This window comes from Ciconia boyciana, chromosome 20 (genome assembly GCF_034638445.1).
Source record: "Ciconia boyciana chromosome 20, ASM3463844v1, whole genome shotgun sequence".
In the NCBI taxonomy this organism is placed as follows: domain Eukaryota; kingdom Metazoa; phylum Chordata; class Aves; order Ciconiiformes; family Ciconiidae; genus Ciconia; species Ciconia boyciana.
In genome coordinates, this window is record NC_132953.1 from 3,465,515 (window position 1) to 3,482,392 (window position 16,878).

A 16,878-nucleotide genomic window follows, 5' to 3' on the forward strand; every position below is an offset into this window, starting at 1 on the left:
TCACAAGCCGTAAAGCAGGAGGATGGTTTTCCTCTACCAAGTCTCCCTCAATGCCACATTTAATTCTTGCCGAGCTCCATCTGGGCTTGAACAAGGATATCAGCTCATTGACTTTAAGCCTTTTTTCATCCAGAAAGAGACAGAAGTTTTCAACATCCACAATACTACTTCATTTTTTTGCCATTAAAGTAAACACAGACAGAAATAAATTTGAACTTGAATCCACGCACAATGCTTTCATTATTTAAGTAACTTAAGTTCCATTGTGGCTGGGACACTTCCAGGACTTTGCACAAAGTTAATCATCAAAAGTCCTGCAAGAGCTGCAAGTCAATCCCAGACTTGAAGAACGCGTTTTTGTCTGGATGCAGTCACTGAATGCAGATGCAAAGAAAAAGGGTCCCAAAGAAATAGCACTGTGTTCCTTAGCTAAAGCTCTAGGAACGTGATGTTGCAATGTCACCATCTACTGGAAAGATATTTTTACATACTAAATACTCACTGAAGAGAAAAGAAAGCGTGAATATGCACTAGTAAGCAACAGTAGGTTGATGGCCCTGGAAACACCAATCTTCAGGTTGATTGTTCCAGGCAGAAACGAGTAGCAACATGCGCAGGCCTCCTCTGCAGCCAGCACCCCCACACGATCTACCATCCTTAGAGAAGCCTGCCCCACTCTCATTTCTCACGTAACAGAGCAGCTTGAGACTTTGAAACCTACAAAAACTTCATAACCATGCCAGTGTGCATAATTTCTCTTACATGTCAAAGTATTACAAAATGTGGTAGAAGGCTTAAAAGGAGAAGGCATGCCATATAAGAAAAAAGAAAATATTTAATCCTATTCCTAAAACAAAACCAGCACTCAAGACAGAGCCTGTTAGAAAACCATGAGAAAGATTTCATAAAGGCTTGTTTCAAAAATTCCTTTTTTCTGGATAACCGAGAGTCCAAAACAGAGCAGAGCTGCATGTTTTGAAGACAGCGAAGAACACATAGCTTGCTACTTTGGGACCTTCAAATAACTTGGAAAGAGGTTCACCACTCCTTTGCTACCATTGCCGACCCTAAAGCGTGAACAACTGTAGAAGTGAAGAGGTGAATGGAATAATCTATTCTCTCTGAAATTTTTCTTCGCATGCTGAAGGTGCAAGACTGAGACTGGTTTTGAGTACATCTCTGATCTTCAACTCCTCCATTATTTTACAGATGAGTATTTTACCTGGCAATATCTGGATTTGGATCCACCAAGACACTGACGAAACGGAAGAAGAGACAGTCTTTCCATTTCACAAACTCCTCCTGTAAGAAATTGGTGGACAATAAATTATCAACCAAATCAGGAAAAACCTAGTGTGAACCTTCAGACTATAGTCAGGACAATATCTGATGGAGCCTAGCAGAATGTACATCAGGCAAATGAGCAAGCTGTACAACTTCAGCTGGAGGTACACAAAATAAACCCCAAGAAAACAATGTTCTCGAGGATGCTTTAAACAGCATAAATGCCACAGCGGCAAGCATCTAGGTTTACCACAGGTATCAATAAAAAAGTAGAAACATGACAAAATCTGTTCTCCCATCCGAAGGCACACACGCCCTTCAACACTGCTCTTGGAGCCAAATGCACTCCAAATCTGCCTTGGTTACCTTCATATGAACACTGGGAGAGTAAACATCTTAAGCCTCTCAACATTTACATCTTTAGAACAATAAGCAGAGACAGTAGGAGAAAAAGGTGCTGTGATGCCTGTTATATTCATTCATATAAGAGTGAAATTGAAGGGAATTCAAAGAAACAAAGAGAAGACAAGAAAAGAGGTAACTATTGACTAAAAGTAATCTCATTATCCAACTGTGTTAAGTGTCCTCGATATGATTTCTACCTAGCTAGCAAAAAAAAGCAGTAACAAAATACATAGTTTAAAGCCTTCTTGATTAAGTGTAGATTAATCAAGGTACAAGCAATATACCCACTGGTCAGGTGCCAGTATTCAGCACAACCGAGGTACTTGAAGCGGGTTCTCAGATACAGGCTTAGGACCTCTACCTGCAGAAGGTTGGTAAGCAGGATCAGCGTCTGCTTACGGATGAAGGGATTTGGGTCCTTAAGACACAAGGAAATGTTGGGAACGTATCTGTCCACCATGGATGTGTAGCGGATACATAGATCACACATAACGATGACAACGTTATTGCGAACAGCCACATCATGTGACACCTCCAGTTCTCGAGCTAGAGCTGCAATGCATTTCTTTGCCAGATCCTCATGCTGTAAACACAATTTACCTGTGAAACAGAGACGAGACTGTCATTGCTGTGAATATATTCTTCTTCCTAACCGCCACAGCCCAGCTTACTGCCTCCTTTGAGTCCAATATGAGCCAAGAAAGGAATCAGGAAGTAAACAGGGGAATAAACAAGAAACACATGCTGAAACTTGATGAGCAATCTGCACGATCTCTCAACGAAATGATACTTCAAGGAGTTCTTCCAAACTCCTCTTAGACCTACAGTGTGGGTTTCTATGCCAAACTCCCTCCTTCACAGAGAACTATTTCTGTGTACAGGGTATTATTCAAAGCAGCTAAAAAGAACAGCCCCAGCTGTCATAGGCATAGCAGGGAGACACCCACCTCTAAGAGCATCACTAAACCAACTCAATATAAAATAGCCTGCGTTCTAACATTACTTCTCCCTAACCGTTTCTAAGCTCTGTACAAAAGTTTTAAGCTTCCCAAAGCAGTTAAGGAAAGAATAATACTATCTATCTGCAAGAGAAGAGACTTGTTCCTAACCACAGGGGTACTACAAAACCAGAACTTTCACTTAGTATTCTCCATAATACTGGAGATGTAGATTTGACCAGGCTTTTATCACAAAGAAGCTCTTCATCCAAGCTGAGGAGAACAAGTAACTATGTGCAGTCATGCTGCTCTGAACTGCACCAAAAGCACCAAGTTTTCTTCATCCTCTGTTGAGCACCTTACTACATGTAAGATGATCCTTCAGCCAGACAGCAACCAACTCCGAGTACAAGGACAGTACAATTCTGAAGGACGTTGCTAGTTATTAATCACTATTAATGCATTAACCACCTTGAGAAGCAGTCACATAGATGGCAGTATTTTTATGGTTTGTGCAACTTGTTACCATGGATATTTGCATTGCTAAAAGCTATGAGCTGAGGCCATGCAAACGTTGAGCACTGTGGCTATCTGTTACGACTGACACAGCTTTTGAGCAGAACTTTAACCAGAAAGGCTGAGAATTGCATACACAAGGGCACGCTTCTACTGCAGTATGGCACTTACCTAGAGTAATGAATGCATGAGCTCTGACCACTGGAGGCATGACTGACCCTCTGAATTGGGACAGTGGCTGAGAAGCTGGAGTTTCCTCACCATCTGCAGAACTAGACACTAAGAAAGAACAGGTCAGGAATGAAAACATGCTTTTCCGGTAAACAGTATAGTCTGTAAATGCAAAACTAAAGGCAGTAAGGAGAACGCCTCACATTGGTCCTCGTTGACAGAAGAAGCCAGAATGGACTGAACCAAAAGAAAAATGCGTTTCTCCACTTTGGCTGGACACAGCTGTGCAGCCTCACCCAAGATGAAGAGGTGTCTCACCTACAGAGATAAAGCAACACTGCAGTCAAAAGGCAATGGCTGAGCTGCAAATTAAGTCAGCAGGGGTCGGTATGGTACTTCTCCAAAAACAACTTAAAATTCCCTCAGTCCTTTCAAGAAGACAGGGGCTAGAGAACAGAACGTGAAGCTTTGAAACAGAAATGGTGTGTGTGCGTGTTTAATATGCTATAACCCCCCCACATCTACTAATAATATTGAAATACTCCTCAAAACATTCTATGCATTTTACAGACTTATTTCCCAGACAGCTCATCTAAGAAGTATGAGTGGAAAAGCAAAGAAAAAACATGTCATTTTATTAAAAATACATGAGGTATCATATCGTTAAAGCAATTGCTGATGTACAAAAGTGTTGTATGCTCCCAGGCCCATAAATACCAGATTTCATTATAAGCTTACACACAGGGCGTGTATGTAACACAGTTATTGGCGTGAACTTTAAGGAACACCAGTTTCAAGTACACGGTCATCCTTTGACCAATCTGTGAAGGGGAACCAAACTTACCAAGAGATCTTCTTGCAGCTGCTCTGCTCCATCCTCTTTCAGGACTATATTTGAAATATGGCTTTCACAGGTGGATACTAAGTCTCCACACACCTGGTTGAGCAGCTCCTGTTCCATAATTAAACAAAAATAATTCGGCACTTTATTAATTAAACAAAATGTAGCTGTAATATCTGTCCACACATGAATACCTAATCTGAAAGTCCTTATATGCTTTTAATAATCTAGGTCCTATTGAAATCAATCAGACAGTGCCTTAGAGCTTTAAAATTCTTCCTACACATCAAAGGATGTATGCAAGTGTCAAAACACCTTGGAGAATCTGGCTTTTAATGATCCACAGACATAAGTTTACTTCATTACAGAAATCACACAGATTTAAACAAAAAAGATTTAGGCGAATGTTTCATGTATTTGAGATTGTCTGTGTGAATTTTTACATGTTGTTTGGAAAATGCAGTTCCATTCAAATGAAAACACGATGCAAATTCCAAGGGGTGGAGGGGGAAACAAAAAAAAGCTACTAATTGTCTAACCAGACTGTGATGAAAATAAAGCATCATTTCTCTTTTTCTACCATCTAAAACTGGTAACATAAGAAACCAAATACATATATGTATGGCAGCTAAGCTGTTAGAACTGCTAAAGCGACCAAGGTACAGGAACATCTGCATTTGGTTGTAAGCCAACATATTGTGATGACTATACCTACAAGGGAGGATTTTCCAACTGTCAATTTAGAAAAAAAAAACCACAACCAAAAAACAAAAAAAAACCAAAAAAACCCAGAAACCATCAATCCACACTGGCTTCTGAAGCACAGGGTGTGCAGTTTTGCATACTATTTACTAAACTTTATTGGGATGCCTATTATAAAATAGCTGTCATCAATACTGAAAGAGAAATATAAAACATACACAAAGAGAAATCATTAGCAAGAAAATCATTAGCAAGAGAGACCTGGATCAGTTTTAGCTTCTTTGCAACTGTGCTCAGGCTGAGAGCTCTATTTTACCAGCAAAAGATAGCTGACCTTCTCACTACAGGAGCGGAACAAAGCTACGGCATGAAACAAATCGGGGCAGAAAAGAGAAATGTGCAAATGATGCGTTATTAACTCCCTGTTTGGTCCCATGAAGGAGGTCTAGAAAATATGTGTATCTACGGCAGCTCTGATATAGAATAATCAGAGCTTATTGTATAAGCCTATAGCTTCGAACTGGACCAAGCCTGAGAAATAGCTGATATCATAAAGGCACAGTAATAGGTCTCCTTTAGCAATTCTGTAAACTTTGACAGAAGGCAAATGCAAGGTATTGGGGGGGGGGGGGGGGGGGGGCAGGGAAAATCCTTCTGAAGAAAGAAGATTTCTTACAAGTCCATCCTTTGCCACAGGATGCTCTGCAGCACAACTGCAGTAAAGCAAGTAAGAGAGCTAAGCAGAAGAGACTCAAGTTGCTGGAGTCAGATCCTCTTTGTTTAAAGAGCTAATCAACCTACAGACTGGAGACAGAAGCTGCCTTCAAGAGCCAGCCCTCCTAAGTGTCAAACAAGTTATTTTAAAAGATGTTTTTTAAGTGACACCTGTGCCTCCTCCGGCACATCTGCATAGGCATGGCAGAGCTTCTGCAGAGTTTCCACAGCTGGGCTGATCACCTCCAAGGGACACTGAGACTCCCTCAGCCAGCACTTGATATTGTCTGAAAACGAGATCACACACATAAAATGAGCATTTTCTAAGCTTATCAACTCCTTATGGAGAAGAAATAACCGTTAAGACGGGAGGCAGGAACCCTGCCTTCCCCTCTGCAGTTTCTCAGGGCCACTCACCAATCAGCCTCTCACAGATGCTTTTAGGGAGGTGCTTTGCAACATGACCGATGACACACAGTATGTGCCCTGTAGTATCAGTGCTCATGTTCTGCTGCCTGAAAAATTGTAGAGCAGACAAACTAACATTAACACTAAGGAACAACATCAAATCACAGTAGAAAAATCCTTTCATCTGGGTTATGCATTATTAAGGCAGACCTGTCAAACCAAATGAAAACTCAAAAAGCTTAAGGTAAGCGTTGGTTACTGCACAAATCTGCGGGCCATTGCTTGGCTCCTAGCTGCAGAACCGATTGCCTGAGTAAAGAACTGTCATCTAAGCAGCTAAACAGCAATCTGCCTGTGGAAGGACAGAAAGTGCTCACTTGCTTTGTTCCTCCTCTTCACCCCCATCTCTTTCCTGCAGAATGGAGGATGGAGTTCAAAGCACACACATACCTGCTGACATTGTCCCAGGATTCAATGATCTTGGAATAATCCAGCTTGGGTGAAGAACCTGCCACCTTAGCAAGTAACATCCAAGCTGGTGCAGCATGCTCTGTTTCCACGTGAGACATGACATTATTAATGAAAGTGGAGTTGAACTTATTCTGCCTGGACCACATATGAAAAGCTTTGTTCAAGTAACGGCTAGAAGGAAGAAAGAAAAGAAAAGAAAAAAGTTAAAGGAGGAGTAAACAAAACACTTGGTCTTAGACACTGGCAGTAAAATCCAACATCACTGTCCAGGACACGCTGGGCAACACAACAAAGCTGCTATCGCTTGGCATTCCCACTACTCAGAATACGTAGGGATTTCTACTACGTGTTGTACTAGCAATATTTTGAGTCTTTTAGTTCATAATCCTGATGCACTACAGACCTGGCATACAAGCATGGATGTAGTGCTCTGTGTCAGTAAGACAGAAGGTCCAACTGATACCATAACACATCAAGAAAATATAATTTCAGCAATCTGTAACAAAGACTTTCTAGTAGTTGTTATTTAATACCCATAATGGGACAGGATACAGCAATGTTAAGGCACCGTAACTTGCTCATTTTTCTATTTAACCCTAGTTACCTACTTCACATTGAAAGAGTTCTGAGATTTATCAAGCTGCAAGGTACTCTAAGGTCATGAAGAAGGTGCCATGAATCTGCAAACTATGTTATAAAATAGCCCAAATTAGAACATTGACAGTTTCACAGATTGGCAAGGCAGCACAACCAGTACCTCATTTTCTATTTCTGAGCTATTATGCCCTGTTGACTAATAAACATACAGCTGTCTTTAATCAATGTTGTGTCCTTGTCATACTGTGTGTCATCCCATTTCTTCTGCTTCTTCCCACAGCATTCTGCAAAAGGCAGAATAATTCTATTTGTCATAAGACAAGTAACATATTGTACATCAGAATTAATAAAAGGCGATGTTCTCCTTTCTTTATATATCCTCTCTTACTTCTGTCATCAGAACACCTCCATTTGACTTAAATATTCATGCTGCTATCAACACATCAAGAACAGCATGCAACACTCCTGTATATGAACACTTGAGTTCAGGGAGAGAGCACAGGTAACAAGAGCAGCAAGTGAAAATACTTGACACAAAGGAAAACTGCACGCTTCTGACCAACTGCCAACTTGTCCATGCTCAACTGCTCCTCTGTCCCAGGAACTGGCAGAGCACCACAAGCCCCTCACAACATGATAGTTTCCATCTAGCAGTAATATGCACTTACACCAACTGTTTCAAGCAAGGAATTCAAATAGCTTAAAAAAAACCCACAACCAATAAATTTAGTTTCTTGTCCTTGCACAATAGACGGAACATGCATTTAAACAATATGTAAACTATGATACCTAATGGTCTGTGGCCACACAGTGAATGAGAGCGCTGAGAGTATGAACTCATACTCTTATCTTAGTCCTCCAGTCAATAGGCAATTGCCTTCTGTGAAGGAAGAGTTGTGTATTCTAACAGGATTAAAAGTAAAAAAAATTCTGGATTTTGTCCCTAAATGCTAACATAGTAAAGGCAAAAACATCCAACTCATCGAACAAAGGGCTGTTATGGAAAAGCCATCAGAGCCCACAAGGAAAGGAAAAATGCACTTACTTCAGCTCCTGGCTTTCTGAAGTCAAGAGGGTAAGAAGATCCCACGCTAGAGCCTGCTTTCCATCTTCACTCCTGAATTTATTATAATATTTGATATGTTGCAACAAGAGCTGATCAAGGCAATCCAAAGCCTTTTCTTGGACAGAACTTTCAGTATCCATCACAACAGGCACCACTCCATTTAACCAGGCCTTCTGCACTAGAACGTTATTGTGCTGAGACTGAGAGAAACACACGTTGTATTAGAAACATTTTTAAATCATTACAGGATCCTATATGCATGGGTAAGATCAGCAAAGGCCTAGTAATCTCCAGATTCAACCCCTAACTTTAAAAATAAATTTTAATAAACCCCAGCATACTGCTCAACTAGCACTGCAACGTGGCACCATATGGGACAAGGGAACTTGTATCTCCTTGACACCATATCTATGATCAAGCTACCTGCTGCTTCTGCTAAAGCACTGTAATACTTTGTTTTGAAACCCTATAAATAATTATAACAGTATCGCAGTAAAGCTGTACAGCAGATGATTTAACACTAAAAAAGTTTTGCTGAATATAAACCCTATGCTCCAAGCCTAAGTTACTAACCCTTTGTGAATAAATAGAAAAAGGAGGAAAAATATTGCAGTGCTATCATCTACACATTACATCTTAGTAAAGTGATTCAGATTTTTTTTTTTTAACTTGAGAAGGCCAGCAACATAAACATTTTCTCCGTGACACATAAATCAACAGCCAGGAAAATAAATGTTTCCAACAGTTGGAAGCATCCTACATAAAACACAAGTATGTATAAGAATGAGTCATGACTTCCAAGTCAAAAGGTAATAAAAAAAAAAATTAAAGCAGTCATAAAATGAAATTCACTGAATGAACAACTGAGGTGTACCAGATTTGTCTGTTCCCTCCTTCTTTTAACCCACAGTTTGCTCATCTCAGGTCTGCATAAGAATTCAAGATATCTTTTTCTCACCACAAGGAGCTCTGTTATAGACTGCAAGGCCTGCTTCCGCACAGAAACAGCAGGGTCCCGGCAACGATCTTGAAGTGTGGACAAATCTTCTGCAGTACAAGGGATCACTTTGTGCTTCAGGATGTTCATAAAAACCTGGAAGTCAAATACCAGCATAACTTTGTTGGGAATACAGGCCATGTGCATTGCATAGCAAATCAAAAATACAATCTACCCCCTACCAACTTTAACTAGAGATTAATTTATCTCACTGGGAGTGAAACATCACATTAACAATTTAAGAGTACTGGGCACAACCAGAGATGTAGCATGAAACAGAAAGCATCTTTTCAGTCATTCCAATTTTATAACAGCATTTGGATAGAGTGATTGTCACAATTTCCCCTTGAAAATAATGTGTGTCTTGTATGAACCATGTCTTTTATCTGGTAATAAGGAAGAGGGGATTTTTTTTTTTTTTTAATCAAAAAAGCATGAAACCAAAACAATTGTAAAGCCTTAACTTGAGAAGCTCAAACCAGTGTGTGAACTGAGGGGGAAGAGTTGGGGTGAAGAGGACTAACAGAGGAAGGCAGTCAACAGCAGATGCATATTTTTTAAAACGATGGAATTTTCATTGAAGAGTATCTCTTTAAAAGCTAATGACTTCATTTAAAAAAAAATAATAATCAAGCAACAAGCAAAGCAATGCATACCTCAAAAGGAGGCTGGATATAACCTAATCTCTTTGTTAACAAGGTCAAAACAAACTAAGCAGCTAATATGCTTCAGTTTATAAGGAAGTTGCTTAATTGAAATGCCTATTGACATTTGAAAAGAGCCTCTCTTTCTAAATGACGGAATAAGAGAATGCCAGCAAGAGTACTAGAAAAATTTTCCATCATCATGCTTGCATTATTTACTTATCAGGAACTAGTAAACAAGACCTTTTTAGGGCCTGTAGGCACTCTGCAGGAATAGCAAGAAGCTACAGGTGGGCAAAGTTACATACAGTTCGCTGCAGCACTATGGCCTAATTATTTATTTTAACAGCATTCTGGGTAATCACTGAGAACAAGGAAGCATGCAAAAAACACTGTACCTGGAGAGCAGATTTCCTCACGTTGGTTTTCTCATCCCCAGCTCTCAGTCTCAGCATGGCCATGACTTCTTTTCCTATCCAAAACCATGATAAAAAGAAGTTACCCACACCACCATTTAGCAGCACTAACGCACTGGACACTGTGCAGCAGTAAGGCGGAATACAGCTCTGAACTCAACTGAGCAACAATTTGTTGCCTGAGACTTTCAGAGGGCAAGAGAGGACTGAACAAAGCACAACAAAAACCACCCAAAATAATTCAGAATGAGGTAGAAGCCAGACGGAAACAAACAAACCAACCAACCATTTTCCCAAGTTCTTTCATTTGAAAATGTATCTTAGGGCATATCACAAAAAAAGTGATATACCAAAGCATTTGATACATGCAGCAAAAAGAAAAAATAAAAATCTGCAATTTCTGACCTATTTATTTTTGTACATAAAAGATGTTAGGCTGCCTTCACAGTTTGAAAGCTCATCAGATGAATCACACACAGTTCTAACAAAAGTCTGTAGCACAGGTAACCCTGCCATCTGTGGGAAAAGCACGTTGAGGGCAGACCACAGACAAATGGATCCAACGCAGACCCAAGATAGGTTAACAGACTTGTATGCCAAGAGCTTAAAATGCCTACAACCTTTTGTGAGTCATGTCCCAGAGCTCCACACAGTAGAAAGTATTAATATATGAACTGCTGTGTTTTACAGAGAAGAAATTACTCCACATATGAACTGACTGAATTCCTTGAGGCTGCAGAATGGCAGCTGCAATGAGGAACCCAAGAGTCTACAAGGAAACCAGAATGCAGCTCCCCTCCTTGAAAGTCCTGTTAGGCCTCAAATTTTACTTTTCATAGCCATAGTCATACTTATTCCTGCACGTTCTCAGGAAAACTACATAATCAAGATGATAGTTTATTAAATGACACACAACTGAATACACAGAGCCACAATCAATTATTTCTCACCTTTTGAATCATTCAAATGGACTATTGACAAGCTGGCAATACTGATTTCAAGGATTTTACCATTGCTTTTAAGGTTTCTATTTATTGCTGTTTGTTAGATTTCTCACAGCATTAAGTAAGATTTCCCAAATATAAATTTTTCCCAAATTCAGAGATCTGTTACTTAGAGGGATTCATGTGGGGATCCACTCTGTTGCCATTAAGAAATAGGATTAGTCACAAGGAACTAATCAAAAGTAGTTTGAAAATAAATGTTTAGCAAAGGGACTTGGATCTGTGCTTTCCTAATGGGCAGCTAACTGCAATTGCACCTTCCTCCCGGGAACAGCTTGACAGAAAAAGCACAGAACCTTTTTATTGCAAGATTTTGCCATTAAAATAGTCCAGCTCTTGTGAAGGTGACCAAATCTGCTAAAAGAATCACACTTTGCCAATTGACATTGATTTTACTCACAGTGACAGAGAAAAGGAGGAAAAAAAAACCCCAACGAAACAAAAAGCCGAGTTCTAAATGGCTGAGAAGTATCAAGGGAACAGAATGTTTGTATACTGTTGGGCAGTGGTAATTCTGCAGTGCATACTTCACCCTGCAGATTATCCCTACCCTTCTTATCTTTGCCCTTGTGCATTTAGCACGTTCTGACTATCCTCAGCTAAGATTCATTTCGCTTCTAAAATATGAGCTGCTTGGTCTTCATAGAAGTGCAAAATTAGCACAGGCATAAGCCAAACACAAGCGTCTGCCAGACAGCTTTACTAATGCACCTTGACTGACTCGAGCGCCCTGTATTTCAGCCATCCTCTTGAGCTCCAGACAGTCCTTTTTCATCCAATCCTTTCTTTAATTTGTTTTGCCAAGTGTATGCTCAGTTAGGTATCAGATACAAAACCAGGCATCCTCTGCCACAAGGAGTCTGCAACTAAACAGGGAATACACAATACCTTAAGTGGCCTGAAGGACGTTTCTGTCTGAGAGAGCAGATTAACGAAATTTATCAGCAAAATGTTTTAAAAGAAAGCTTTCAATGGAGAAGATTGGAGCCTGGCTCATGGAGATAGGGAGAGAGATCCCATGTGAAGAGTAGCACGAGACGTGTAACAAAGACACAAATGCAGGAGGTGAAGTAAGCAGCAAATTGAATTGTCAGCAGTTCAAGAGAGGTGAACAGCAAGAACTGAAAGCAAAGATACTGGCAGAGGCCTAAAGGTTAGGAAGAAAAGCTTTTACGTGGAAGAGGAAAAGAAAGGAAGAGATTCAAAGAAGGAACATCGTGGCCACAAAAGCCAACTCACATGCTGATTTCATGCTATCAACAAATTAGAACTAGCTGCTTGCCATTCTGCATCAGTCCATTTAACCTCACACTTTGCTTTCAACTCCAGCCAATACCTGATGCTACAGAGAAGCGAGTTCTTCCCTACATAACAGTGCTAGTCAAAGGGGCTGTGTTTTATGTAGCAAAAATACATTAGTTCCTTGTGCACTGGAGCAAGAGATTTAATTACCCTTAAATTTATGGAGTTACAAGTATTATATCCCACATCAATTACCATCCTTTTTGGAAAGAATAAATTACCTGCTTTTCAACAAGTGTCACCACCACATTAGTACAAATGAACATCAGTATTTCAAGATTAAATGTATTTTTCAGACTTGAGTGGAAATAGTATTTCTTTATGGCTGGCACTTCCACCCCCTTCATCACCCATAAGTGTTTTTTAACAGCTCTACAGAAAGCTCTCTCCACTTTCTTTGAAAAATGGACAATGAATACACTTCAGAAAGTCTAATTTCAATTAAGGTTTTGAAAAGATATCTAAAAAGGCTAGTATCATTTTGACGTACCGTCAAGCACAGCAGTATTGCTGCTGTCCATCAACTCGATAGTTTTGAAAGTCGGTAAGGTCTTCAGTGGATGGTTGGACATAGCTGAAAGGAAAGTTAAAAGTTTAAGAATAAAAAAGGCATATGCTCACCCAGCAAGATAGTTCACTGTTAAACAGAGAGCCTCATGCATGCCCTAGGTTTTACAGATATGCATATTTTTAGAAAATGGCATGCCAAGAAAAGCCTGAGACTTACTATAAGAGAATGACTCCATACCTTCTGCACTGACTATCAAACTCGCAGTGTTTGTGTTTGCTTCCAAGACTGTATGGTCAGAGGCTGCCAAAAAGAAATAAAAAAAGAAATTAAATGAAGTATTTTAATTCTGGATATTCTGTCATTCCAAATTTTTCCAGGCAAGTAATCTAACCGTAGGATGCTACATGCATACTTCTGAATTGTGCCATCTGGCCTTTACCACACCTGAGGGAGTTCAGAATGCCAATCACGAACAAAACAACTTAGCAGAAGCAAAAGGCAACTCCAGATTTAATCAACCCTCAGGCAAGAATCAACCGTTTGGGGTTTTGGTTTTTTTTTTTCCCAATGAGCAATTTCAGTCGTCTGTAAATATCCTTCAAAGGTATCTCATGGAGGAATCTATTTAGAACCGATATATGAGAATCCCTTCCAAATATAAGGCTTCATGAGTATCAAGACTCATCTATTACTTCTCATTATGACACAATACACAAGGACACTACGTGTAGATTTTTAAGTTCCTGACAACTAGTTCTCCTATCTCCCAGTAATTATCCCCCAGAACGTTCAAGAAATATTTTCACTGTCTATCCAATTTATCCATAATACTTACAGCTTTGTAGTAAGTCCTGTATACTCTCCAAGGTAGCAGCAGCTTTCATTTCGAGACAGTGGGCAAAGCTGCTTAAAGCTTTGCTACGGACCACGGGTGCTTTGTCTGAACACCGGCCAAACACCATGACCTGTACTAGAAACTTATGCTTTAGAAAATTCTGGTGATCCAGGGACAAGGAGCTGTCCAAGTTCCTCTCTGGCACATCCAACAAAGCTAACGCTACATCAAGAGCGAACACTCTGTAGGCAATCTGTTCGGAAGAAAAAGCACACAAGGTGCTCTGTTAATTTAAGCAAAGACACAAGCATTGCCTACTCAGTTTACTCGCTTTTGGGTACCAGCAATAACAACAATTCTATTCAGTACTGATATTGGACCCTTAATCTTCAAAATGCTGCTGTATCTGAACCCTGGAACATCAAGGAGAGGTACTTACTTTAGTGTTGCGTGAGTATTTATAAAGCCAAGCGATGAAGTCAGCAAACTCTATAGAAGGGAGTTTATTCAGCAAATTCACCAAGGCCTGTGCAGCATATGTGCGATAATCAGCCTTATCTGGCACCTGAAAAACAAGGGCAGTCGCACGGTATGATATTTCAATGTTCTGCTCTAGAAGCCAGAATGGCATTTTAGGGCTCAAGATAAATATTTTTTTATTTAATGAGGCGATACAGTCACATTCAGCAAGGACTGGATTGGGAGAACAATCACCGCTTCCTTGGTCACTACTTCAGCACTCACCCACAGTCACACAGCAAATTCCCCAAGGCAAAGGGGGAGCTTAGATTAAATCCAGAGGCAGTATTTCTACGTGGCAGTCTTCAGATAGTTAGCTAAGCAAAGAGCTCTCACAATCCTCATTTTCCTCTACCAAAACAGTGGTAAAAGCAACTGCAAATTTTGGAAAAGTCAAAAGTAGGGTACAATCAATTGTGAATGAGGGGGGAAGCGTTCACCCTCAGTATTCTCCTAGAGTGTGACACTATTTTTAAGATGTCTGAAAACTCCAATAAAGATCAACATAAAACACAATCAGGCTGTCAAGAAGTTTGCAAATGACTAAAATCTTTTCACTCCTTACAAAACATTGTGAAAATGGATTTCCTAACCATTACAAATACTGCGATGTATCCACACATGAATTCTTCAGCTTAAGATGCAACAAAGCTCAGCATACCTTGGTACAGATATGTTGCAGTAATATTCGAAGAACAGGAAAAACAACTTCTTTCAGCTCATCTACTACAGAACTGCACAGAAGAAAAAGCAGCAAATTTTAATAAGGCTGGTTTTATAACAGAGCAAAAATCAAGTCAAGGACATTCCTTTTGGAATGCATTTCAAAAGTCAAGAAAAGTCCGCGTTCTGGAATCACGAGCACTAGTGCAACAGGATATGGTCAGAGAGCAGACCTACTTACTTTCTACATTAACCTGGCTTTGCAGGCAGAAAACGTTTCTTCCAATACCTTTCTACAAGTAGAAGGACAACATGAAAAGCTTCTTCATTCTCAATCTACTTACTATATGCTGTCTGGGGATCTCTGCACAAACCACACTGTCCAACAACATGGATCCCCACACCCAGGGAATAATAAACATAGGCCAAACATATCTTTAAGCAGGAGAAAGCAAAGAACTAAGGAGAAGCGAGCTCCACATTCATCTTTTATCTTCTTTACAATACTTTGTAGTAAATTACAAAACCTGAAAAACTGACACAAAGCAAAATACAGAAGGGAGATCCCTTCCACTCACTGCCACTTTTCTGTCAAACAGAACCTTCTTTCCCCTCCAGTAAATTCCCATTACAGACATTTTAATTAAACTTCATTTGCACAAACGACTTCAAAATCAGTGCCAGTTTGTCTCATCCCTTTATCAACTAAACAGTAAAGCAAAGGCATGCCAGAAGAAAGAGCAGACATACCCAGGAAGGGTAGTGCCAGAGCTCTGTACTTCACCTGATGAATTTTATAGCCTGATTCCTGGCACTGATCACAGCTGATGTGATTGCAAGGACTGAGTGTCTGGAACCTGGACCACTTTCCAGCATAAGAATGACATTGAGGGTTCGCTGGAAGACACAACGAAGAATCTGGAAAGAAAAGGTTAATTTCAAGTTCATTTCAGTAGCAACTGGAGCCCATGGATAAGTATTCTGACCAGGTTTATGAAATAATTCTGAACCAAACAAGCTTAGATCCAAATAATAGCACCTGTCAGAATATGACTCCTAGCAGAACAATTCAAAGACGACCCATTAATACACACAACATCTTTCCTAGCTGTGATGTTCTCATACAAGTCCAGTAAGGCCTAGGAAGGGCGTCCTGACAACATCAACAGATCTCCTCCAAAGCAGTGGACTTCAATTCAGCAGACATTTGGAATTTGAGGAAATTCATTGTTTTTTGCACAGAAGACATCTTAAACTAAATGCATGTTTTTACCGCCATGTGCACTTCAACTTTTGGAGCTTCCTCCCTGCCACACGTTTGGGACTACTGCATGCCTCATTACCCTGACATTCACGGAGCAGTCAAACAGGAGAGGCAGGGAGGATGAGGCAGGTCTGAGAAGGGGAGCTACTACATCTTCTTGATACCACAAACATCAACAATTCTGAAAAGCCTGTGCTGCACTGAGAAACAAAGGAGGTTGAAACACACAGGTCTAAGGCTGCCAAAGCTGGGCAGACACTCAGGTATACGTCAGGTTAGCATTTACTAAGTTCCAGGCTTTCCTGACTAGACAGCCGCTAACACCCTGGTTTGCTAGCTCAGAACTAGTTCAGATGGGTTTACAGAGACTCTCAAACACAGCAGCATGGTCACACCCAACATTCGAAAGCCCCATCCATAGGAGCAGCACATAGATAAGTGGGAGATGACACAGTGTGCTTCACAATTTAGCAAAATAAATATGTAAAGCTGCAGACACATTTCTGGTAGAACTGGATGTTCCATGATGACAGAATATTCTCTGAATGACAATCAGCCCTGCTTACCGTCATCTGCGCATAACACTTCCCCATCATGCTTCACTGCTGCA

At 40.2% G+C, this 16,878-nt stretch overlaps 1 protein-coding gene across 1 annotated transcript in view; it reads right to left on the reverse strand.

Moving 5' to 3' along the window:
- The window catches only part of NCAPD3 (non-SMC condensin II complex subunit D3), a 29,723-nt gene that overhangs the window by 7,857 nt on the left and 4,988 nt on the right, over window positions 1-16,878 (reverse strand). Inside the window, exons 8-24 of the mRNA XM_072884598.1 lie at window positions 15,789-15,922; window positions 15,003-15,075; window positions 14,262-14,387; window positions 13,823-14,075; window positions 13,225-13,287; window positions 12,967-13,050; window positions 10,153-10,226; window positions 9,072-9,206; window positions 8,093-8,313; window positions 6,430-6,621; window positions 5,989-6,086; window positions 5,743-5,858; window positions 4,159-4,266; window positions 3,518-3,632; window positions 3,315-3,422; window positions 2,051-2,289; window positions 1,223-1,302 (exon numbers count right to left, since the gene is read on the reverse strand). Of these exons, the coding sequence (XP_072740699.1) occupies window positions 1,223-1,302; window positions 2,051-2,289; window positions 3,315-3,422; window positions 3,518-3,632; window positions 4,159-4,266; window positions 5,743-5,858; window positions 5,989-6,086; window positions 6,430-6,621; window positions 8,093-8,313; window positions 9,072-9,206; window positions 10,153-10,226; window positions 12,967-13,050; window positions 13,225-13,287; window positions 13,823-14,075; window positions 14,262-14,387; window positions 15,003-15,075; window positions 15,789-15,922 (2,219 nt within the window). The remainder of the gene's footprint in view (window positions 1-1,222; window positions 1,303-2,050; window positions 2,290-3,314; window positions 3,423-3,517; window positions 3,633-4,158; window positions 4,267-5,742; window positions 5,859-5,988; window positions 6,087-6,429; window positions 6,622-8,092; window positions 8,314-9,071; window positions 9,207-10,152; window positions 10,227-12,966; window positions 13,051-13,224; window positions 13,288-13,822; window positions 14,076-14,261; window positions 14,388-15,002; window positions 15,076-15,788; window positions 15,923-16,878) is intronic.